This window comes from Cololabis saira, chromosome 13 (genome assembly GCF_033807715.1).
Source record: "Cololabis saira isolate AMF1-May2022 chromosome 13, fColSai1.1, whole genome shotgun sequence".
Classification (NCBI taxonomy): domain Eukaryota; kingdom Metazoa; phylum Chordata; class Actinopteri; order Beloniformes; family Belonidae; genus Cololabis; species Cololabis saira.
In genome coordinates this window covers 20489020-20514411 of record NC_084599.1, presented here as the reverse complement: position 1 = coordinate 20514411, position 25392 = coordinate 20489020, and the positions used below count along the sequence as shown (strand labels likewise).

Genomic DNA, 25392 nt, shown 5'->3' with positions numbered 1-25392 from the left:
ATGCAAACTCCACATAGAAAGACTTGTCATTTGCATCACCAGTTATACTTGTTTGGGTTCTGCGTGTAAAGATAACATGTCCTCCAAAAGGGTTTGTTACTATTGTGCATTAGGAGAACAATGTATATATTCATACTCACAGAACTGGCATTACATTACTACTGTTTATAATGATGCTGATTGGCATTGCATAAGATACCTTTGCTCGGTTAATGTTTGATGCATTAAGTGAGTTTAATATAGTTTCATAGTTAGGATATTAAATCAAGTGAAAGATTGTGGGTTATTGAAGAAATTAGTCGTACTTTTTCCCAAACTTACTGATTGTCCCATTCTCATTCTGAGCTAATGTTGTAGCGATCTAATGATCTGACTCACACAACTACAAACATGCTCGGCAGACTAATATTGATTGTCAGCTTGATGCAATATTTTGTAGTAAGAAAAGTATACTTTGTTAGCTCAATTCAGTTCAATTCAATGTTACTTGTTTAGCATTTATTACAACACAGTTATCTAGGTGCTTTCCAGAGAGCCAGAACATGACCCCAGAGCAGTTATTACATAAACATAAACAATGGCCGGTAAACTCCCCTAGTGGGAGAAAAACCTTCATTAGTTAGTGTCTTTATGAAGCTCTTGAGAGTGTTAATGTCATAGTGAAAGATTTCTGAGTGTTGTCACTTTATCATACTGATGAAACCAATAATATTTCATATATCCGTTAGGAAAGGGCTTTATTTTGTACAAAGTCAGTTTGGCATCAAATACAGTTCTCCTTCAAAGCTGGCAAAGACCTACATCAGATTCACCTCGAATTGTAGGTATTTAAAGATTAGTTTGGAAACAGAAAAACAAAGTGCTATTTAAATGACCAAAAGTCATGGGAATTAATGTGAATGCCTCAGGGTGATTATTTATCTTATCATTCCTGTGATCTCTATTCAGTCCTGAAGGGGAAAATGTTCGAGAGGAAAAAGAAGGAATGTAAAGCCTCCAAATCAGACAAATGAGGCTTGGCATCGGGAGCGAGGAGACGAGAAGGGAGAAACGAGTGAGAGGTGAGATGAATGTGTAAGAAAAAGAGAAAGAGGGTGGGAGTTGAGCGTGACAATGACTAAAGATGGATAAACAGAGGGTGGGAGGGAAAGATGGTAAGACAGAAAGAGAGAGGTGGTGAAAGTGAGTGAGTGAGTGAGAGATGGGCAGGGAGGTATAAAGAGAGGGAGGGTGTAATATAAGAGAGGCAGGAATAGAGTGAGGGGTGACAGAGTAGATTATCCTCTCCTCTCTGCCAGTCTCATCATGTTCTTCCTGCAGATGTTGACTGTTATCTCTCTCACTGTTTTCTTCCTGTCATCAGTAGAAGGTAGGACACAGCTATACTTTGAATATGTGTGTGTCTTGCATGGATTGCATGCACCCTGCAGTTGGACATTGTAGCAAAGGGAGCGATGGCGAAGACAGAAAAGGAAAGACGAGGGAAAAGAGGGATAGCAGCAGTGGGGATGGAGGCATGGACGTAAACAGAGGACTGAAATTGCACCACAGGAACTGTGTCAGCCTGCGTGGTGGTGTAGTCTCCTTTCTGAGATGTGGTGAAAGCGCTGGAAGTGCAGCGATGCTCAAACGTCCATGGCTAAACAAAGCGGCTCTGTCCTATTTTGCAGCTCCTGCTGCTTTACATCTCACTCCGATTTGTTTACAGGTTTGCTTTGGATGAGGCGACATCATGGCAAAGCCTCAAAACAAACACACACTCCTCCTCTGATTCTCTCACTTCCTCTCAATTCACTGGCAGGGCAGTATGCTCCCCTGCATGGTGGGATGCCATTGTAATTCTTCCAGTATTTGTATGTGCACGTCCTCATGCAAGAATATATATGTGCACCTAGAGGGCATGTAGTCATTAAGACTAGTAAGGTTTCCCATGTAGAAACACTGGCAAGATGGTGATGCTCTGCTTTTAAAATGAATGCAAAATGTTCCTGTGACTGATCACAAGGTCTTTCCTGATTATGCACAATAACATTCACTGATAAAAACTTTTGACTGCAGTTTTCACTCTGAGATGAGCTCATAAAGTAAAGAGCTACAGTTAAATGAAATGAGGGGAAATAAGAAGCAATAAGCCAGGAAAATTAAACAATTATGACACTCGTTTAACTCGTATTTATCACCTTTGTTCTGCTCCTGATTTTCAGCGAAAGGCGTGCAGATGCAGAGGGATGTGCAGTGCTGCATGTTGTACTCCCGGGGCAAGGTGCGTCCGAAAGATGTGTTGCGGTTTGAGGTGCAGATGGAGGGGCCCGACTGCAGCATACAAGCCATCATGCAAGTATTTCAGCTATCCACTCCTGGAGCTTAAAAACACAGAGCAATTTGCAGGCATGGAAAATATGCCTCTCGTGAGAGGAGGGCAGAACCGGGCTGAGAGGCATTGTCATTTTTCCAGGTCAAGTTGTTATGGCAGGGCTTGGAGCTGTAATTGCCAGGGAAGTAAGAAAGGAAATATGTGGGAATAACAAGCTATCTGAAAATACCCTGCGAGCCAGCAGAGCCCCGCTGCAGTCAGTCAGTCCGAACAGCAGGGTTTAGTTAAGTAAACTGCATTGTGATACCTATTGTTACCATCAGGTCAGAGAAATCTGATGTAGCTGGGGTATGAAGGGTTTGCTTTTTCACGCGGTCCAGTTAACACAAACATGGAATTCTTACTCAGCAGCCCCAAAATTTCATGTGGTCCTCTGTGTTTTATTTAGTGGTTATCAATAGTGTCCTTTCTACTTTACACACTTCTGATCACATTTGGTTCTTATATTCACACTCTTTTCTTATTTGTAACATATGTTTGTTGTCCTACACCATTCAAAATTGGAGTCTAAGCCCTTTTCCTCCGGTGTTCATCAGATTGCTATGCTGCCATCATGTGTTGTGTAAAATGCATTGTTTCTTCTTTCCACAGTTTTTACACAAAGAAGTCAGTGAAATGCGCAGACCCCAGAGATCGGAGGGTGAAAAGGCTGTTGAGGAAGCTCCTTCAGAGACCGAGAATCAAGATGCACCAAACCGTGTGGTTTCCATCTCGTGACAACCTGCCTGTCATGTCAGAGGTCAGACCTGAACACTTTCACTATACGCTCCACATAACTTCCCAAAAAGTGCATTCATTTCAAAACATATCCTTTCGGTTTTTTCTCCTTTGAGATCTTTTTATTTTTATTTATTTATTTATTTTTTGCACAGTGATAACACAATAATTTTTTTATCATACAAGGACAAATAATTTGTGCAGGAGACGAAAAGAAGCCCGAAGGGCTTATAAAAAATCCTCCCCTCAATACAAAATCACCAAAACAAATCAGTCAATAGCAAAAGAATAGAAAGGAAAAAAGAAAAGGTAAAAGAAACAAAGAAAAAAAAAATCCACTTAAGGGTTACACTGCTGATAATATAACAATTATATTTAATATCATGCAGATCCCAATAAAAGCAAGTCAGCTTCCAACAATCATGTCAATAATGCTTCAACTAATCTTGTTACAAGAAGAATGAAAAGCTTCTTTCCAGTTAAAAAAAGTTTTTCTTTTTATCTTTGTACTTCCTTCTTTTAAGAAAACCTCCCTTGTTCCAGTAAAACAAATGCTATAAATGGCTACAGTTAACTTTTTTGCCGAGCTGCCGTTCTTTGGTTGCCATTACATTTTAAAGCCACCAGTAGCCGCCAGTAAAGGTCACCGCCTGCTCTGTATCACTCTGGCTTGGATACAAACTCCTAGCTCCAAGTGTAGCAAGAGATTGTCTCTGTTGTAGCAAAATTACATAGCAACAAGATTTGGTCTGGGTAGGATGCAGAAGTCTAATTTTCTTCCAGAAGACTGATCTGGCCAAAAATAAATTGGTGCTGGTAATAGGATGAAGCCACCACCAACTTCTCAGTAGTCTGAGTTTCGTTCCTTTTTCTGTCTCCCAATCATGAAGTTGTGATGCTCACGAAAAGCTAGCTGAGGTAATACTGGAATATACAGGACTGTCTCAGAAAATTAGAATTTTGTGATTTTCTGTAATGCAATTACAAAAACAAAACTGTCATACATTCTGGATTCATTACAAATCAACTGAAATATTGCAAGCCTTTTATTATTTTAATATTGCTGATCATGGCTTACAGCTTAAGAAAACTCAAATATCCTATCTCAAAAAATTAGAATATTCTGGGAATCTTAATCTTAAACTGTAAGCCATAATCAGCAATATTAAAATAATAAAAGGCTTGCAATATTTCAGTTGATTTGTAATGAATCCAGAATGTATGACGTTTTTGTTTTTTTAATTGCATTACAGAAAATAAAGAACTTCATCACAATATTCTAATTTTCTGAGACAGTCCTGTACAAGTGTCCTCCTCAACTCATAAAATGTCTGGGCATGTCTGTCTATCACTGATGATAGTTTTGTATGCATCACTGAAGTTGGATAGTCCTCCGTCCAACAGTCATACCTGTTCAGAAAGTTTTTAAACTGCATTCATTCTGTTGTGTTTGCAGCAGATTGGTCCTTTAATTTATTTAGATTTTTTTTTTCTTCTTCTCTGTATTTTGGCCTGTGTAAAAGACTAAGTCATTGTCAAACAGCAATCTGGTGAATTGTGTTCAGGTGGAGTTTTGTTTGATTTCTCACCTGAACCATTGTTTCCTCCTCTTGTTGTTATCAGGATGAAAAGTACAATTTGGCGCTTCTCAATGTGGAGTGAAGAAGCCCCATCAGACATGGAGGAAAACTTGTAGTCCTACGTAAGTTTGGAGCAAGTTCAGTAAATTGAATGCTTATTTGTCCTCTAAGCACTTCTGTAAAATGTCTAAGTTTCTGCACTTTTCCCCCCACTTTTTAACAGGCCAAGTAAATGTTCAGCAGCTCGTTTTCCTTACTCAGTGATGCCTGCTGACTCTCCGTCATCTTGTGTCTCTCTTTCTACATTATCTGTCTCCCTGGGACAAGACCTGGGCAGCAATACATATTCAAACGGCTTTAGATATTTAAACATGAACTGTGCTTGAAATATTCCCAACCTGTGGCCGGAACACTCAACAGAGGAGTGTTATTTGTCGGATGAGTTGCAATGATTTTTCTTTTTCCTTTTTAATGGCTTATACTGTTATTTGCTGGAGTCTGCCTAAAGTGTCATCCTCTACAACAATGTACCGTAACCGATCGTGGCTGATGTGAAATCAGTGAAGGTTTACTCAAGTCAGCGTTGACATTCATATAGTAAATTATCAAGATACTCTCTACTTATTTGTGACTTGTAAACTTTAAACGTGTAAAAACATTTCACAGTATAGGAAAGTAGATGCATTTTTTTCACATTCAGCTGGGCATACAGAATATTGGGAAGCATGTCTATATTACTAAATTGCACTTTGTTTTCCTTTCTAGGTATTTGTAACAATATTTGTAAAAAAAAAAAAAAACTTCTTCAGGCAATATAAGACTGTTCTTGAAATCAAATTGGGCCCATACTGAAGCATTTATTTGGGTTCAACTGTTTTTGTTTTTTGTTTTAACTTAACAAGCAAATTCCTTTATATCCTGACTGCTTGTAAATGTCAAGTCAGAGTTTTAAAATTTGCCTCTCAGGCATTGACAACAGATTAAAAAATCTATTTAGAGTTAATATTTGTGTTTTTCACCAATGGTCCGTCACAAAACTATGCCAAAGTACTGATGAGTCCATCCATGACATGACCAGGCTGTTAAACCTTGAGGGCTCTATTGTGTGTGAGATGCACAAGCATTGTATTGTAGAAGACTGCACTGTATCTCAAGTAAAATATTTTATAAATTTATCTGAAGTACTAACTGTAACAGCATCAGTGTTTTATTTTGTTGTCTTGATTGTGTGTCTTACTTCCTGCATCAGTCACAACAAGTTGACCAGAAGTTAAAGGTAGGGTAAGGAAGTCTACGCAATCTCCAAACTGTGGCACTTTTTGTCATATACAGACTGTATAAAACAGGCTGGACAAAACCCTATGACCTAATATTTGCTGAAGTATCCCTTTTTTAGTTTTTTAGCACCATAGTGGCAGTATGTATTCTTTATTAGCTGTCGTATGTGTCACTAAATGCCCTGAAGCAATGCACCCCCAAAGTGTTAAGGGAGTTTGGAGTTTAGGCAGGATCTGTTGTAAAATCCAGTGAAACTCGTTGGTTGAGTGAACAATTGTGACTGGGTGAGAGAGGAAGTTGTTGGAGTTGCAGATTTTACTGCAAATACTGCATCGTAGACCAAACAGAAGTCATGGGAGGAGGTGGTCTGTGCGTCATTTGAATGAGTCCAGCAGAAGGAACAAACTCGAAAAGCGAAGTGCCAGAAATGATACAGTACAGCAGACCAATCACATCCCTTGTAGTCTGCGTTGCCTTGGTGCTTAGTCAGAACATTTTGGAGGTGCTTTCCAGGTGACACAGAGGCTCTGTGGAGGAACGGCGTTGATTCAACTGAGAAGTATAAATTGGCCTTAACTGGTGTCACCCAACCCTGATTCGTCCAAAAATGGGCAAATGGGAAAATTGAGTAGACTTAGAAGATGCTGTAATATGGTGACCTTAGCTCAGTTAACACAAGTTAGCTAGTTCAGCAAATCTGGCTTAGCTAATGTTAACCTATGATGTTAACCTATGATTCAGATCAAATCTGTTTATGTGTCGTTCTACAGTCAAAGCCAAGTTTAGTTGGGTGCTTGGTCACCTGGCTGGCTGGTAGCGTGTAACCACAGACCTAGGTCTGTCGTTGCTTAGGGGTCAACCGGGCCTAGCACCTAAGGTAACCACTGGCCCTTTTCGACTAGTACTCAGCACGCCCCGGCTCGGGACGGCTCGTCACGCCTCGTACCGCCTCCACCCGCTTTGTCCTCATTTGTTTTTAGACATCCAGGTGAGAAGTGGGCAGGTTGGAGTGAAGCTGCTGTGACGTACTCGATTGCGCAACCCCTTTGTGTCGGTGCTGATCAGAAATCAGCTGAGAGCCGCGAGCGGCTGAGAAGAAACAGAGCTCCTGGTGGATCTGATCGTTCCTTATCGCCCGTCTACATCCCTTTTTAATTCTCTTCTCAGCCACCAGGTTTATGAACATCTGCACCTCAGAGTTGGATCACCAAACAGACGTTTGCGCTGTATAATAAAATCGCCGCGAGCCGCGAGTCGTTCGCTGACTCCCCGCTTCCTGATTCAAACGTCTGACGGCCCCGCCCCCCGACCAATCGGTGGCCTGTAGTGTGATGATGTCAGATACAGGGCCGACTCAGCACGCTCAGAACCTTGGCAGAATAGATACAGAAAAAGTATCTACTTGGCCAGCCTTTACCCGTCTCGGCCCGTATTGGAAAAGCGCAAGACGGGGGCGAGGCGAGTAGAGGCGCGCTGAGTAGGTACTAGTGGAAAAGGGCCACAAGTGACAGTAGCGGTGACCAAGCAATAGGCAGTGGTCTTTATAGTCAACTTGGGTTCTGAAATGGTCTGAGAGGAAGTTTGTTTAATTGGAGGACCCAGATACCCTGGTAGATCAGACCCTAATTTAGAAAGATGTACTGTAGGGACTACTTCTTGAATATCTCACTTTATTGGTTGAGCATGTTTACCAGATGCCTCTTACCATTTTTAAGTAATATGCCCACCCTATGAGATCGCAAAGGATGACCTTTGTGGCCAACATGTCTCGCCATTTCATCTGCAAAAGCAAAAGCCAAACAACCACAAGTGGGTTTTCACTAAACCCCATTTAGCTACCTGTGGAGCTAACTGGTAAACTAGACTTTTGCTGTAGCCTGTTGGCAAAAAAATGCTACATCTACATTGCAAAGGAATGATTTAAATGCTGTGTTCTGTTCAATTTGCATAGAAAAGGTCTGCAGCCATCTACACGGTTTACATCCGGATTACATTGCTGCTCTGTTGTCATCGTGTTAAGCCTACCCAGAGACTCTTTACAGGGATATACAAATTTGATAGACTGTCCATGACTTTTGAGTACAGTTAATTAGTTCCAACGGATGGTAGCTAGACATCCTGGCAATGCAAATATGAATTTGCAAGCGGTACATCTTGTCAGGAATGATTTGATGAGGACCCAAACGCAGGAGAGCAGGAGGCAGGAGGTCTCAAAAGCAGGATTTATTGAACAAAAAGCGCTGCTGAGCAGGAATACAAAACACTCAGAACTAGGATTCAAAAACTGGGAACACATGGGAACACGGAGAGAGGAAACAGTACGGACCAGTGAGGAGCAGGGAAACACAAGACTAGATATACACAAAGGATAACGAGACACAGGTGCAGACAATCAGGGCAGATGGGAAACAGGAGGGTCAAGAGAACTGAAACTCAGGGACATGGGATTACAAAACAAAAACAGGGAAATGTTAAATCCTGACACATCTAAATTTCTAGGATAGCACTCAGCTGCTTCAGCTGCTGCAAGAGATATACGCTAGTGAACGAGAGCATCTCCAGTCTTCAGCTGGAGAGAAGATCACTGCTTCAGGCTCCTTGCTAAGTATCGCCCCTGAACACTGCAGTGCATACCCAGAACCGGTCACAACGATCTCTTAATACAGTGAACATCTCAACAGGCCATTATATTTTTATAATAAAATTGCTCTGTTAGTTATTTATTTATACAAGTTCACTGAAGGTGCTAAGTAGCAGAGGTGACAGCTAGTTGTTTGACATCATAGGCCATAACACAAAAGCATCTAGTTGCTATGTAGTCCACGAGTCCACAGTCACTATAGCCTATAGGGATTTGTTTGCAGAGAAATTCATCAGTCGAATTACATTTTAGAACACTATGGAGGTATTTTGTTGGCAGTCTTCACTGTGTCATCACTGTCACACAGATAAAAACATAACAGATCACCACTGGCATGTTTATCGTTACTATAACGCCTCTTTATAGCCTGTGTTATTACTGTACGGGCTATTTTAATATATTCAAAGATAAAATTAAATCACACTGCTGTTGACTGTGTTATATCTTAATCTTTTCACTGTGCGGCATTTTCCATCCACAGATCATCACCACACGTAAAACTATACATATATTATTTACTCTTTGTAGAGCATTCATTTTCCAACTTTGTGAAAATGTTAATGAATATAAATCTTTTACTTTTTCTTCCGATGATCATTAAAATTAGTTATGGTAATGTTATTTTTAAAACAGAGAACTAGTCTTACTGTATGCCCCTTTATTTAGAATTAATAATGAACCACCAGACTTCTGTCAGACTACACCACCTTGCACAATCTGGTTTTCAAATAATCAGTAAAGTTCAGTCCTGTGGGGCCTCGCCTCGTCATGTAACATTAAGTATTTTAATATTGGAAAATCAACTTCAGTGTATAATCAAAAGTTAAACTGATACAAACTTACATAAATAGATCATTTATCGCTTATCTTGGTCTGTGTCCATCCGTCTTTTTGTCTCGCTTGAGCGCAGTGCATGACGGTGAATATTGCTTGGCCTGTGGCCATGAGCTGTACACTACTTTTCATGATGCATTGTTGGGAAATATTAAATGTGTTACGTAGTAATCATTCTTTTTCCCTTCATGTTAAGATATCATTACAAAATAGTGAAAGTGGATTGTAGTGGACTATGTGATGATTAGATGGTGGTTTCAAACATGGTCAAGACCACGCCTCTCATTATGGCTTTATGATGATGTTTTTCCAAAATTCATCCCCCAAACAGTAGTCGTGTGAAATCGAGCTATGAAGACAAGCCTTTTTTTCTGTTTATTTTTAGCTTAGCTGTAAATATATTTATTCCTGCTGCAAAGGTTTTTAACATGGGGTCAAAGACGATTCATGTGTGTTTAGATCCAGCCCCTAGCTGTCAGCCCCTTAGTCACATTCAGTGAATATCTCTTCACCATTCACTAGCTGCCCATTTAGTATGTACACTGTAAAATAAAAAGTTTTTTTTTTTAAAAAAAGGTCCCCATGGACAGCCCTCAACCCAAAAAGTGGAAACAGAGTGAGGCCAGTCTGCCGCCCCAAAGCCTGACAACCATTGCTTCAACCAGTCAGGCGGAGGGTGAGGTTTCATGCTCGTGAAGCGGGAGAAGGGGCAGAAGCAAAGTTGGAGTCTATGATAAGGCGTCTTTTCACAGGAAGCACTTCAAGGGAGGGGTGGACCGAGCTAACAATTGGCCCACATTTGTCTTTTGGCGGACACTTTACAACTTCTGGATAAAAGAATATCCTTCACAAGGAACAGCCAGATATACAATCATGAAAATGTAGTGCCAGAGACATTTATTCACATTTTTCCTACACTGTTCTCATTCAAAGGTTGAACTGCTCTTCCATCAAAAAAAATAAAAAATCACTAAAATAACATCAAGCATCATAATTAAGTACAACTTCTTAAGGAGAATTACAAAGGCAAGTTAAATAAGCATTTAATTAAATGGCACATACTGTAAATTCACAATTTGATTATTATGCACAGCACTTAATCAAACAACAGTGCAATCAAATTCTTAAAGCATTTACAAACTTTCTTCACGGTACTCTTCCACAAAACTATAAGATAAAACAATCAATGATTTGATGATTGCATGCTGTTTTCAACTTAAACATAAAACAATATTTTACCTTATTCACTAATAATATATTATACAATGCAAAAAAAAAAAAAAAATACAGCCAACCAGGTGGAAATGGGTGCATTATCATTAAAACACTGTTGTGGCTAAAAATAAAATACTTTTTCTTAATGTATTTAAGCGTGTAAAGTTTTTTTCACGTGAACCGGTATTTGAAAGAAATAAAGGAAAGAAAAGACACTTTCAAAACTGAAAAAATAAAAGCCAACAAGGAGGAAGTTAGCAATTTCAGTATTATTGCAGCTATTTCTGTCAAATCACCGTCTTGCAGGATGGTTCTGCACTCACAGTTTAAACACAATAGCCCCAAATAAATATAAGAGATCAGACAAATATCCATAAGAAAAAAATGACATTCTACCAAGTCAGTGAAACAATAGAACTCATAAAAGTAGTTTTCTTCTTACCATTTTTCAGTGTTCAACAGTCAAGTACATTCAAAGTCTTGGAACTACATTATCTAAGAAAACTTAAAAAACACAGAAAGACAAAGAAAATACTGACACTGATGTATTTACATCCCGAGGATCCTGATTTGTGTTGCCTTTCAGAAAGAGAGAGGTAGTCATGATCAGAATGACAGATATAGTTATTTGGAAAGGAAATAATATAAGTAGTTAATATGATTTCTGCAAAAGATTGAGCCTAAATGTGCAGAATTTCTTTTTATTTCATTATATTGGCTTTTTGACTAGTTTGCTTACTTGGGAGCATACTGTTTTCCCGCGTTGATCAGTTTTATGATGCTCAGGTGGATTTAAAATTATGAATCACTAATAACTCAATGAGGTTCAAGAGTTTGACTTCAATTTGAAAAGTCTTTGATGAAATAAAACTGTCTCCACATTAAATGAATAAAAATCTGAAACTGTGGGAAAAAACACTGGATGTGTAACTGTTTCTAAACATGTGTACTTAATTTCCTGTCATCCCGCCGCCTCAGGACAGGCTTTGTGTTGTTTTCCAGAGAACATTCTGTAATTTGAGGGAAAGGATGTGGCAAAAACAAAGTGCTGGCCCAGTAGACCAGGAACTAATATTTTCTTTAGGACCAACAACTCAGAGCTAACTAAATCTAAAATGCTTTTGGTACGTGGAGTCCTTGCAGGTCATGCATTGTGTTCACATCGTTGTCTCACTGTTGAGGTGGTTGAATGCGTCATTTTCCTGGCTGATGAGCTGGTACGGCTTCTCATTCTCCTCAGTTGCAGAGTTGCACACTTCGCCATCTTCATTCTGCAGTTCTCTGCGGGAAAGGTGCTCCACAATGCCAGCCCCGAGTGAGTCGCCCAGTACATTGGTGGTGGTGCGCAACCGATCCCTGAGGGGAAAATAGAGAGAAGTCTTTCTAATAATTCGGATTTAAGAAAAAACCAAAAGCCAATAACAACAAAGAGAGGACGTATCATACATATAGAGAAACAAAGAAAATGTGCAGCCATATGCTTGCTATAAATACGCTCACAGGCTTTTTCATGTGGTACTGTACTCTGCATTATGCATCAATAACCTTTGAAGTTGAGGGCTCTCTGAAGCTTTACATTGACATTTAGGCTGGCACAACCCCAGACCAATCCCCATCAAGATGACATTTAGTGGGAACTCACAAGAACCAATCCACAGTGATTATCAGTGTTATTTCCTCTGTGGGCAGTCCCACCGATGTCAATACGATCACCATGGTAACCAGGCCAGCCTGAGGGATGCCTGCTGCTCCAATGCTGGCAGCAGTTGCTGTGATACTGAGTGGGTGGTGGGAGGGATTGAGAGGAGAGTGAAGACATTTCATAAAGAGAAACAAACAAACAGCACATGCGCACTCCTGGTGGGAGTAGTAGAGTGATGAAGACACACCACATATTATTACACTACCTTCTGCTCCACAAACGGTATTACACATTATGTCCATGATTAAGATAACAAGAACACACTTCTAATCCAATATGTTTGCATGACATGGTGTAAATAAATTATAATCACAAGTCACTTCTCTGGTGGAGCAAATTTTCTAGATAGAACAGTGTGACAAGTAACAATAATGCTGAGTCATTCCAACACACCTCACCCAAGATCTCCTTGAAAACTTTGTAGATTTGTATTAAGTCTCGCATTTTCAAAAGTTTTCATTTCACCATTTTGAGGTCACCAAAAAATAAAATAAAATTATAATGCTTAGCAAAATAACTTTAGACAAACTCGTTTCACCAGATTGCTTTAGATTTTACATGCATACCTCATAAAAAGGGGAAAAATTCCTGGAAGATAAATGTGGATAAATGCAATAGGGTAAGTCTTTCCCAGAGAAAGGGTTAATTGGATTTACCAGCTTGATGGCTGTAGTTCAGGAGGTGGAGTGGGTGGCTGATCCTTTTCTTTATTCCTCACTTGCAAGTACATACTGTATCTCTGGATAAAGTTTTTTTTTTCTTTCTTGTAGCACTTTGAGATTCTCGAATGGAAAGTGCGTTATAAATTAAATTTATTATTATTATTATTATAAAGTATCTGATAAATTTAAAAGCATCCTATCAGGAAGTATGACCTGAGAAAGGCCTTTTGTTAAGTTCTGAGCAGAACAGAGGTTATTCTGTTTAGTGATACCCATTCACTGTGGAAAAATTCCCTTTTGAAATGAGTCCAGTACCCCACCTACTCACATCCATTTCTATCAGTACAGAACGTACCGCACCAATAACAACAGAGCTTTCTGCCTATTCATTGCCCGGGCAAACAGATCAGTGAGTCCATTCTCGCTTTCGGCTTGGGTTAGTGGTAGGTTTTAGTCAAATCTAAGTTACCTGATTGTAAGAATCTGGCCAAAGTTTAGGTCCATGTCGTTGACTTGAGCTATAAAAATGGCTGCCACGGCCTCATAGAGGGCAGTTCCATCCATGTTGATGGTGGCGCCCACAGGAAGGACGAAGCGCGTCACTCGTTTATCCACGTGGTTGTTTTCTTCAAGACAACGGAAAGTGATGGGCAACGTAGCAGAGCTGGAATGGACAAGAACATGCAAACACACACAAATTAAAAATAAAACTAATTAAAGACCAACTTTACACATTAAATTAATGTATCACAACATTCAAATATCTATGATGCATTTGTGCTCCTATAAGCACATACTGTAGTTTTCAACAAAATGTGTGTATTAAAAAAATAAAAATCAGTGAGGATAATTAAAGATCTGGTCCCAATGAAAATCATTTACAATGAATCCAACTTCTTAACCTGACTTGTAAAAACAAATGTGGCAAAACATTGGCTTTGATGATGCGAGATATGATCTGATCACATAAAATCATACTGTTGGATAATGTCTAAACAGTTTGTGAAACTAGTTGCACCAATAAATTGTAATGAGTTGGATTCTCCCCTGAATAGAAAGAAGCTGACATTTTTAATGGATGGATGGGATCCAAGCATTATCTTGTACCGTGAATGAATTCTACAGATCTTATATTATTACCACATGAGGCTTGTGTTCGTACTCTCTTCCTCTCTCAATGTAATTTATTAGGTAATCGCTCCCTCAAGTTTTCCAACTAAGTTCATTTCAAATTCATGACTGGAATTAAACATGATTACCAGGTTCTGAATCATCATTCCTGTTAAGGAAACAAAAAAAGAATAGCACTCAGAAACTTTCCGAGTAAATTAACTTTAGAAAAATACAACCGTGCTCATATTTTTCAAGAATTTTGGTTCCCATTACTCTCAAAACTGGATAATTTTTCCAAAGGGGACCAATGAGTATCTTTATTTTTTTCGAACTTGTGCCTTATAGGTATGTATGTTTGTATGTATATATGGATATATATATATAGTTTGATATCGCTGTTGTTTTTTTTCTTTTTTTCTTTTTTATATTTATTTAATTTTGTTCGCCCTTAATGTATGTTTTTTTTTTTTTTTTTTTTCTCCCTAGGGTAATTATGGGGAGGGTAGGAATGTGGGTATAATAGAAATCATGCATGTGAAAATGTGAATTGTGAAAATTATTGTGAAATAAAAAGATATAATAAAAAAAAAAAAAAAAAAAAAGAAACTTTCCGAGTAAAAAAACCCACCTAGAGGACGTTCCTAAGGCAGTGATGAGTGCCTGCAGCAATCCACCAATGAAAGTGTAAGGGTTCCTTCTGGTCACCAGGAAGAAGAGCAGCGGCAGCACAAAGAGGCCATGGATGAGGAGGCCCACAGTGACCGATACGGTGTACATCCCCAACTGTCCACCCACTTCTGCTAGATTCTTCATCTCTACTATTTTCCCTGCGATAAGGAACAGGATGCCCACTGGAGCATACCTGGGCGGGGAGACCATTCAGATGCACAAATATGGAAAAAGATGGACTGCAATACACAAACATGTTGAACATCATGCTAGTGCTTCTTATTGGTAGTTGCTTTTTAATTTTTCATCTTATAGTTTAGAATTCATAAAAAAAACAAACATCTTATATGAAAAGAAGCAACTGTGTTTCTGCTGACCAGATGATGATGGCCACCAGCCTCATGATGGCTTCATTCAAACAGTCGAAGAAGTCTCTAAGGGCCTGGCCCTGCTGCTTCATGTTGCCGATGACCAAACCAAAGCACACGGAGAAGACCACCAGACCCAGAGCGTTCACTCCACTAGAGGAGCCAGACACAGGGACAGTCTCCTCAACCGTCTCCTGTAGTCGAAACAGAACATGTACACACATATGAAGATAGTTCTTCTGCTACGTGTAATACCTTAAGCTGAGCATTCAGCCGGACAACAGAAAACACCTTCATCTCACCTGTATGGTGTGCAACACCCTGCTGAGGTTCATGCTCAGGTTAGACTCCGTCACGTTGACGGAGTCGGTGAGGTTCAGATTCACTGTCACATTCCTCGTGTGAACGACCCTCTTGTACACAGTTTTATGCTGCAAAAAAACATCAATATGAAACCAAATGTCACATTCTTGGAAATGAGTTGTGTAGCAACACATTCCTGGAAACTTCTCTGTCGTCCAGTTTCATAGCCTCTGTGACTGGCTTAATTAGTCTCGTAAATAAAGGATAGCAGATGTTCAGGTTCTTTATTTTATTTTCCTTTTTAAAATGGGAAATGAACAGATTTTCTCACCTGCTTGAAGCAAGCTTCTACCAAATTAGGAGGAAACATGTTCCTGGTTTTAAACAGACAAGAACAAGTTACAATAGGCTATACATTTTATAATCTTTCACTGTCTTAATCAATAACCACAGCATATTATTCAAAAGTAATAGTACTGTTAAGTAATTTTCTTTACAAGAATAAAATATTTAAATGTTCAGGGAAAAGGGCTGATTCTACTGAAATAACTGTAGTTTCTCAGGTCTTACCTAATGAGATCTAGAAAAGCATCAGTAGCCTGGATCGATTCAATATTCCCATTTCTGGTGGCAGGACTGTCCCTGCTGCCTTTTCCAGGCTGGATGATCATGACGGTCACAATGCCAATAAACACAGCAATCAGGGTGGTCACCATGTAGTAGACCACCGCGCGAGCACCCATCTTACCTGACGCTGTGCTGTCCAGAGAGGAAATACCTGAGAAAAAGAGCAATCAGTCTGTTTGCTGCAAGTTTATGGCAAATATTTTAAAAGGGAGGGCAAATAAACTGAACATTTCATAATTTTGAACGTGTAGCTAGAGCAGGGGTCGGCAACCCAAAATTTTGAAAGAGCCATATTGGACCAAAAACACAAAAAACAAATATGTCTGGAGCCGCAAAAAATTAAAAGTCTTGTATAAGCCTTAGAATTGAAGGCAACACATGCTGCATGTATCTATATTCGTTATAACTGGGGGAAGATTTTCTTTTTCATTATGCACTTCAGGAAAAAAGTTGAAATGTCGAGAAAAAAGTTGAAATGTCGAGAAAAAAGTTGAAATGTCGAAAAAAAGAGTCGAAATGTCAAGAAAAAAGTTGAAATGTGGAGAAAAAAGTCAGTATTTCGAGAAAAAAGTCAAGATTTTGAGAAAAAAGTCGAAATGTCGAGATTAATGTTGAAGTACAGTCTTGAGAAAAAAGTCAAAATGTCGAGAAAAAAGTCGAAATGTCGAGTAAAGAGTCAAACTCTCGAGAAAAAAGTTGAAATGTCGAAATTGATGTTGAAGTACAATCTTGAGAAAAAAGTCAAAATGTCGAGAAAAAAGTCAAAATTTCGAGAAAAAAGTCGAAATGTCGAGATTAAAAAGGAAAGGAAAAAGGAAGAAAAAAGAAGAAAAAAAAGGAAAAAAGAAAAAAAAGGAAAAAAAGAAAAAAAAAGAAAAAAAAAGGTCAACATTTTTGAAAAAGCTCCAGGGAGCCACTAGGGCGTGGCTAAAGAGCCGCATGCGGCTCTAGAGCCATGGGTTGCCGACCCCTGAGCTAGAGATTATAAAGTTGATGATACTTTTAGGGTCTATTGAATAAAGCTGGAAGCATTAAGCGCTTGTTCATCAGAACTAATTAGAAGCCGACCTGTGACCAGGCTGGAGACGATGAGCGGCAGCACCAGCATCTGCAGCATCCTCATCAGGAGCTCCCCAGGAAAAGCAAAGTACTTGATCTCCCTCGGAGACAGGTTGTGGGAACGTAGAGCAAAGCCCAGGATTACACCTGCATAAACACACATTAAGACAAATGCACATACAAAAGTGAATTATAAGTCAATGACAGCTTAACGATGGATGAATAAAGCTGTTCCTCTCTGCTCACCCATGGCAACGGCAGCAACAGTGAACAAAACAAACAGGTTTCTTTTGAGGAAAGCTTTGAGGTTGTCCCTGCTGATGGAGGACATCCTCTCCTTCATGCTGCTGGCTCTCCTCTCCATGGCTCTGCGTAGACGCCTCCTCAGGTCTCCTCGGTCTGCCAAAGGTGGCTTGTCTGTGTCCTCGTTTAGGAAAAGACTTGCACTGTTGGGCGGCTTCTCACTCATAATAAGTTCCAGCACCTGGTCGAGGAGGGAGGTCTCATGGGAAACTAGAACACATTTGAAGGAGAAATACATATTCTCAGAGTGGACTCATTCTTCATTGGATGAAAAACAGCTAACAGTGAATAAGGAATGGAATACTGAAGCACTATTTACCCCCCCACCCCCCAAAAAAAACAAAACAAAACACCAAATCAAGTCCAGAGTTTTTAACTTCACTAGTACAAAGTTTCCCATTCTCGTAATTCTTGGAGGATGTTTAACAAGATAAATTCTAGTCAGTTTAACCATCTACACATTTGCTTTCTGCTGCTCGTGCGGGAGTGCAGCAGAAGTGCCTCCCCACAGCCTTGTCACTCTCTTTTAAGATAGACACTAATGCCCCCCCACGAAGCCAAGGGATAATCTCTCCAAGAAGCCCACAGTCTTCTTGGGTTGATTCTCATGATATCATTTGGATAAATGCATAAATGCTGTCAGTCTATAATAAAAATAAAAAAAAAACTGTAAATGAGCAAAACATTTCAATTCCAATTATACATTCTCTAAAACATTACGTTTGCAGTCCTCAAATCCACATTCACTGGCTTAGTCGTTAGAAAAACAAGATTGTCACAATCTACAAGTTTCATCAATCAACTTTGACCCCTTTTAATAAACCATCTAAAACTTGTGTGCATCAAAAATGATATTGAGATCAGCCAACTGGCTGCTGTTCGTATCCCGGTAATGCTACTGTAAGCAGAGCATGGCAACTTTGTTAAACACTGACTGACCCTGAAGAAGTTTCCTAAATATAACTAAAGCTGGATATATTTTGCGTTTTTGTATCAAAGTGTCTTTCTACAGCTCACCTGTGATGATGATTATTGAAGGTTGAATGGTAGAGAGATGCAACAATACTGTACAGCAGTAAAACACAGAGCTGCAGTGGTCTTACCGTGTTTCTCCTTCAACAGCGTGTGGGGAGCACGTGGCTGTTGCTCTCACTTCTCCTTATCTATATAGACTACAATGCTTCCACCCTCTGCAAACAGACTGAAAGAGAATGGCTTGGCTCTGACTTTTTCTTCACTGTGAGGGTATGTGAGCTCACGTGTCCTTGTGCCTTTATTCAGTCCCAGAGACTAAAGCATTTAACTGCTTTGTATTTCATCATTATTTTCTATTGATTTAGTTGTACCTTTTCCTCTGAGGTTAACATCGATCTATACATCCCATAAGCAGTGTGAAAAGATCCACTAGAGAGCAGACGGATGCAATAAAGGGTTATAACCCAAGCTCATTACTTACTCCAACTGTCAGTTCTCAGGGCACTTCATATTAGTTCACACTTTCCACTTAGTTTGTGTGTGTGCGCATGTAACTAAAGCACAAAACAGATCGCATGAGCAAAGTGAAATTAAGTCATATGTTTTAACAGTACAAGACATAAAAAACTGAGCTGAAGATCCTGTTTTACCATTTCTGACGGGAATGGAAGATTGAAATAAACCGCTCTCGTTGTGAGATTCCAGTTTTACATGCACACAGAAATGAGTAGTATTGTGTTATGATATGTGAATGTTAGGTCAGATCGCTCATTGATGAAAGAATTTTAAAGGCAATTCCGCATTAGTTAAGGAATCAAACTAGTAAAACGTCAAATGATCTACTGTGTAATTGAAAATAAAACACTGTCCAGAAAATGTCACCTTCACTGTTTGTTATATACTGTATACTGTATATGAATAGTGATAACGTGAAAAAAAGCACATTCTTTTGTATATTTGTTTTTAAAAGCAGCTCAAAATCATTCAACATGTAATTTTTATTCAAACTCATTTCAGTTCTCTAATCTATTTATTATCTACACCCATGCATTCCTTTTCGTGGGGGTCTGTTGGAGCCTGTCCCTCGCTCACACCTGGACAGGTCGGCATCCATCGCAGGCCCATTTATCAACAAACACACACTTGCAATCGTAAGGGCAATTATTAGAGTCACTAATTAACCTAGCAAACATGTTTTTTAACTGTGGCATGAAGCCAAAGTACCTGGAAAAAACCCACACAAGCACAGGGAGAGCACAGAATGGAAAACACAGAGAAGCTTTAAAATTATGCCAAAACTTTGCACTTTAAAGGCCATGATTACTTTAACCTTACTGAGGGAAGGCTGAGCATTGGCTACCTGCTTACCGTCAGACTACTCTATCCCAGTCAGGTGGCACACGTCTGTCGCCCCAAACACCCATCAACTGATCTTTAGGTTACTTTTCATGCAACAGGAACTGCACAATGCAAATTTAGTTACACATAGAGATAATTGTATCTGGTGCCTGACGGGATATCAAGTCAAGTGGGTTAAACATACATCTCCTGGGTCCAAAGAAGCCCCAAGTACAAAGCACAGCCACTGCAAATTCAAACTTTGTTTGAAGAACTAAATTCAAAATGTTTTAAAAGTACTGAATAACAATTTCATATCCCACCTGCTTTAATTGAAAGATGTGTTATCCTAAATTTATTATAACAGCCTTTAATATTAAAAAAAATCAAGTAGCATTGAATTATATTAGGTATGTGAATCATCTCTGACCCAAGGATTATTAAAATGCATTTTTATATGTTATAAAAAGCAGAATTAAACACAAATATTTCCCTTCTAAATCCAGTGAGATGAATTTTGAAATCTAACAAAACACTAAACGCTAGAACACGGAGGCGGGAGCATAGTTCACACCTCCACTGGAGGACACTTCAGACCATCATGTTAAAATGTTTTGAGACATAGCTCATGGCTCTTCATACAGCACAATTACATTAACCCAAAAACACGATTTTTACTTTGTAATTTGATAAACCATGATTTGTTTCTTCAAAATCATAGCAGGTTACATCTTGCCATATAAATTTATGGCAATCCCAGCACTTTTTCAAAAATGAAAAAAAATAAATAAAAAGAGGAAACGTTATTGCAAATTATTGTTCTTCTACATACAAGCATCGTTTAAACTAATCACAGATTACTCACCATTCATGTTTGAGAGTCTCTGTTAACAAAACAGTCAAAGTCAGGGAACACTCAGAGCTTCAGCGGTCCAGATGTCGTGTGTGACGAGCTGAGCGGCACAATGACAGGACTCTCTATGCTGCTCCCATAAGCAGACAGACATGAAAAGGCCTCTCGGATGAGCTGACCTTCTCACACTGGACACACATACACAACTACACGAATACACACACATACACTAACCCTCCGCAACGTGTAATAACTGGGTTGGTCCACATGGCGCAAACATCGCTGTTTCACAGGGAGGGCTAAAATCTGGTAACAGGACTTAAAGGGGACCTATTATGAAAAACACGTTTTTTCTTGCTTTAACATATATAAAGTGGTCTCCCCTCAGCCTGCCAACTCAGAGAAGGAGGAAAGCAACCAAATTCTGCAGTGTCTGTACAGCCGCCCGGATGAGCCGTCCAGTCTGATGTGGATCTACAAGCCGTTCAGATTCTGCTCCCGTCGTTACGTAACTACAGTAGCGATGCGTGAAACCACGCCCACAACTAACTCCACCGGCTGGAGCTTCGACCATTTTTTCGTAGCGGTGTATCGCGTCATTCGCGTCATTGCGTCAGGCAGCCAATCAGCACAGAGCCTCATCATCATAGCCTCCCCGCCCACTCAGAATCCCACATAGAGATGGAGGTTAGAAACGGGGAAGATAAAGACATGGCTCAGATGCTGAATTTCTTATTTATTTAGCAAAAACAATCAAAAGCTTGTTTTTAAGATATTCAAGGCAGTTTAAATTAGGTATTAGATGCCATATTAGATGCCCTTTAACTTTCTGGGCCAGTCTGCATTGTTAAAATCACAACATCCTGATATTGTGCGATATGTTAAAGTGTCTCACATGTGCAGATATTGTACGTTTTTTGAAGATTTAAAAAAAACTGTTACGTGACTATGTTCTCCTTTGGAACCTGTATTTGGCATTATTGTAGCTTATTGGTTCAACTGCAACATTTTAAAAAATACAATGAACTCTTATTCCAGGAAACAAAGTTTGAGCTCTTTCTGGATAAATATTGTCCAAAGACTTCACTTTTGAACTTAACAGAGAATTGAAAGAAAGAAAAAAGTAGTATGGTACACCTCCCATTCACAGCCATTTCCACCGGTACATAAAGTACCGAGCCACTTGCAATGGGGTGGAGGTGGGAGTTATGAGATATTAGCACCAGGAAAGTTTATATAAAGCAAAACATTGACTTCTTATATGGTTAATTGACAGTCTGCTGAGCCAATGGCTAACCATGATCACTTCCTCATCTGTAATCAGCAGTATAAAAGTCTGCCAGCAGCTCTGGAGAGTTTCCTGCAGGGATCCTCTGAAGTAAAGGAGCTGATAGCCAAATCTAACTTTGATTGACATGTGGTAGGCGTGTTCACTCGACTTCCTGAGCAGTATGGCTGTGCCCCATATGATAATATGAGCTTCAAAACCACTATTCAGAAACCAATGGGTCACATGACCGAATGCTAATCCATTGTTTTATATAGTCTATGGGGCTGGTGAGACACAGGTGCAAACATTCATGATCATGAGGATCGTGGGATCATGGGGAGTCAAGGAAGAACTAAACGCACAAGGACACAGACTTTAAAAAAAAAAAAGGCAACAGCTCAGGAGACCAAAAGTAAATAACCAAGTAAAACACAAAACCTTACAAACAAACCCCAGACCACGATAATGAGCAACCAAAATGGCAGCAATTGCTAATAACACCTCGGATCAAAGTGTTTTCACAAAGTGTTTTCACTGCAAAACCAACAGTTCGGGGTTCCTACTCCAGTGGCATCCTATTTTGAATTTCTTTAGGTGATAGTCTGGCTGTTGCTTTGGCTATTTGATGTGCTGATTAACAATTATACTGCATTTTTGGGTACTTTGAATGACTATTCACTCACTTCTGTGTGAGCTTATGAGAGTCATCTCATAAATCCATCCAGCTGCAATTGGTTTGGTACGTTCTGTACTGATACTCGTTGAATGGGAGGACCAATCTAATTGATCCATTTCATGAGAGAGAATGGTTATGGCTGAATAAGCAAACAGCTAAGTTCAACGGTGTGCCACAGCATTAAGTCACATTAATGTGCACGTGTTCATACAACTGTTAAACAAATCTGATGCAAATTTGAAGAAAGAGTCAGTCAACAACAAGTTGTAATGAGATCCCACGACTTCAAACTGAGTAAAAAGGAAATAATAATATAAAGAATTTAAACACATTCTGAAAAAAGATCAAATCCAGGGGGCTGACTGTGATTATAAAAGGTATAAAAGTGTGATACCCTGGTTTTGGTCTTTGCTTGTGTCAAGTTCTCACGAGTGGACAGATCCCACCGTTTCCACTTCTTGTCCTCCTTGAAGGCGCTGCAGGAAAAAAAAAAAAACTTCACCCAATTTTCCCTACAACTTTTACTCAAATCACAGCTCTTAACCACATGTACATATTTAAAAAATAACCAGATAATTATAAATAAGTTCCTACTCACTTGTCTCCGGCCAAGACGGTCCTCACACCGTGATGTGGATGTGATCCTCTCCCCCACACCGCCGAGGATGAATTAGTGTGGTCCACTCGCAGAGTCCTCCCTCCGCATCCACACACTAAACTCCCGGTTTGCGAGGCGATGAAGCGGTTTGCGTTTTGCTTCTGGCGAGGAGGAGCTCCCGGGAGGTCTGCGTGGGAGGAGGAGAGGTTAAGGATCCTTCAGGAGAGAAAGTGAGCAGTCAGATAACCCAGCTGCTCCCATCGCCACCGGTGAAGCCTGAGTGGAAATCATCCACCACTCTGTTGATAGACAGCTTACCAGATGACACGTGTAAACCTGAATAACCAACAGGTTTAATGCTATATTATTAATTTTTTGGAAGATGGCACTACACTGTGCAAACACACAGAGTTTATTGCCATGCCAACGTGCACATGCTCATTGCTGAACTCTGGGGAGCTCCTGCATCTGTAACCCTACTGGCATCCAGCTGCCCGGCTTTCCACTCTCACACCCACGCACTAGACTCCTGATTACAAATGTTACATTTACATACATCAACACACATTGAGAAAAAAAATCTGTTCTTCAATTGTGAATAATTTTCTAACACACACTCATATTCACACAGCCGAGCGGACAGCAAAAAGTAACAAGACAAACTTTATTTGACAGGTAACATCGTGCAATAATATTAAAAGTTCAATGATGTAAGATTTGCAGCAGTATGCTGAGTTCAGCTGTTGTTCTCGTGATCAATAGAACTGCAAAAGAAGACCATCAAAAGCCTGTTCAGATTGTTTAGTACATAACTTTCTTTCAATAAATCTTTGTAAATTCAGACAAGAAGTTCAAATAGCTAACTGCTTTTCATCAACAGAACAAAAACTCACAGATAAGCACGCTTACACACTTGAAAACACATCTCCACCAGGTTACTTCTCCCGGACCATGGGATGGGTGTGAGGTGGTGGGCTTTCCTCTGGAATCAATGCTGTGTGGGACCAAAGTGATAGAAGCAGATTGTGTCACCATGGAAACACAATTATCGTGCCATGACGTGGGAGGCATGGAACATGTATGAACCACGCTTAGATGGTGCAATTATTCCCTCTCTGCAGGTAGACGGATTATCTAAATCTGCATTGTCCTTCACTGGGTATAAATGACATTTTTCTTGTCTCCTGCTTTTGTGCAGTACATGCAGTTCCTTTCATCTAGTGTGGATTAATGAATTAGGTTTTTTGTTGGTTTAATTAGGGTGCAGATGAATACATATTAAATACAGATGAATGGATTATCTTGTTATCAAACAAATTAAGTCAGCCTGAGATCTATGGAGACAAAATGGTGATGAGTAATTCTACAGTTTGTGAGTGTTGATTAAATGACCACACACAGTGGGTCTTATAATTAAGTTAGATGTTCATTGCGCCCACTTATAGCTGTCCATTAGTTACCTAGCAACATGCAATGTGTTAATGTTGCAGTATTGGTGAGAGCAAACTCAGTCTGAGCACCCAGGAGGTGCACTGAGATGCTGAGATGTTTGTGCAAACACATTATTGTCTCACAACGTGGTACAGTGGCATTATGATGCGCAGGTAAGTGGAATGGAGCATACTTCCCTCGGTCCCTGAAGCACACACACAAACCACACACAAATGGCTTGCTCATTATTTATTTATCAAAGGCGGGATTTTAGCTCAGCATTGCTCTAAATCGACCTTCTCAATATGACAGAGGTTATTTTAAGACTTTAAACATTACACAGCAGTTTCAGATCTGATGTGCTCCGGCCTCAGAAAACAGAGAAATACCTCTAGATGGCACCAGCTGTCATCGAGAAGTCAAGAAGTAGCTTGATCAGAATAAAGATAAACTCTTTTCCACACAACACAAATCTGTTGCACCGGAAATGTAATCTATTGAGACATTTGATAAAACTTTGAAATGTTTGTGATTGCTGGTTTGATTCAGTCCACACCTGAAAGGCACGTAATTAGGGCCCGAGCACTGACAGTGCGAAGGCCCTATTGTATCTGTAGGAATTTTTTTTTTCTTTCTTTTTTATTTTTCTGAAGAAATTAGGGCCTTTTTGACCCCCTAAACGTGCCTCAAAAGTCACCAAATTTTGCACTCAAGCCAGGCCTGGTGAAAAATTAGATATTTAATGGTTTGCGTTAATGAGCGTGGGAAAATGGCTCAACAGCGCCCCCTAGAAAACTTTGTGCCTC

At 39.7% G+C, this 25392-nt stretch overlaps 2 protein-coding genes across 6 annotated transcripts; one reads left to right on the top strand and one right to left on the bottom strand.

The window, feature by feature from the left end:
• Positions 1 to 966: 966 nt before the first annotated feature.
• ccl44 (chemokine (C-C motif) ligand 44) lies at positions 967 to 5859 on the top strand. 2 transcript variants are annotated; one of them, XM_061737134.1, is made up of 5 exons: positions 967 to 1061; positions 2205 to 2334; positions 2966 to 3113; positions 4715 to 4793; positions 4895 to 5859. In XM_061737134.1, the coding sequence occupies exons 1-4, from the start codon at positions 1010 to 1012 to the stop codon at positions 4751 to 4753; spliced, it is 369 nt and encodes a 122-aa protein (XP_061593118.1). In that variant the 5' UTR covers positions 967 to 1009; the 3' UTR covers positions 4754 to 4793; positions 4895 to 5859. The 2 variants fall into 2 exon arrangements, with proteins under 2 accessions (XP_061593118.1, XP_061593117.1); XM_061737133.1 differs by lacking the exon at positions 967 to 1061 and adding an exon at positions 1240 to 1369.
• Positions 5860 to 10342: 4483 nt separating this feature from the next.
• On the bottom strand, positions 10343 to 23256 carry slc1a6 (solute carrier family 1 member 6). Of its 4 annotated transcripts, XM_061738205.1 has the most exons (12): positions 23156 to 23256; positions 22952 to 23033; positions 17389 to 17655; positions 17152 to 17289; positions 16027 to 16234; positions 15788 to 15830; positions 15456 to 15584; positions 15163 to 15347; positions 14745 to 14978; positions 13473 to 13667; positions 12282 to 12416; positions 10343 to 11995 (listed from the first exon to the last, which is right to left on the bottom strand). In XM_061738205.1, exons 3-12 carry the CDS (start codon positions 17609 to 17611, stop codon positions 11797 to 11799), a joined length of 1689 nt encoding a protein of 562 aa, XP_061594189.1. In that variant the 5' UTR covers positions 17612 to 17655; positions 22952 to 23033; positions 23156 to 23256; the 3' UTR covers positions 10343 to 11796. The 4 variants fall into 4 exon arrangements, with proteins under 4 accessions (XP_061594189.1, XP_061594188.1, XP_061594191.1 ...); XM_061738204.1 differs by lacking the exons at positions 22952 to 23033; positions 23156 to 23256 and adding an exon at positions 20624 to 20739; XM_061738207.1 differs by lacking the exons at positions 22952 to 23033; positions 23156 to 23256 and adding an exon at positions 18549 to 18622.
• Between the last annotated feature and the right edge of the window lie 2136 nt (positions 23257 to 25392).

Coding starts and splice junctions, on each gene's coding strand:
- ccl44 (XM_061737133.1), top strand. CDS start 1,306: ATGTTCTTCCTGCAGATGTTGACTGTTATCTCTCTCACTGTTTTCTTC. Junction 1,370..2,204: donor CTTCCTGTCATCAGTAGAAG/GTAGGACACAGC, acceptor CCTGATTTTCAG/CGAAAGGCGTGCAGATGCAG. Junction 3,114..4,714: donor ACCTGCCTGTCATGTCAGAG/GTCAGACCTGAA, acceptor TGTTGTTATCAG/GATGAAAAGTACAATTTGGC.
- slc1a6 (XM_061738204.1), bottom strand. Junction 15,585..15,787: donor TAGAAGCTTGCTTCAAGCAG/GTGAGAAAATCT, acceptor GTTTTTTTGCAG/CATAAAACTGTGTACAAGAG. Junction 11,996..12,281: donor ATCACTGTGGATTGGTTCTT/GTGAGTTCCCAC, acceptor TTTTCCCCTCAG/GGATCGGTTGCGCACCACCA.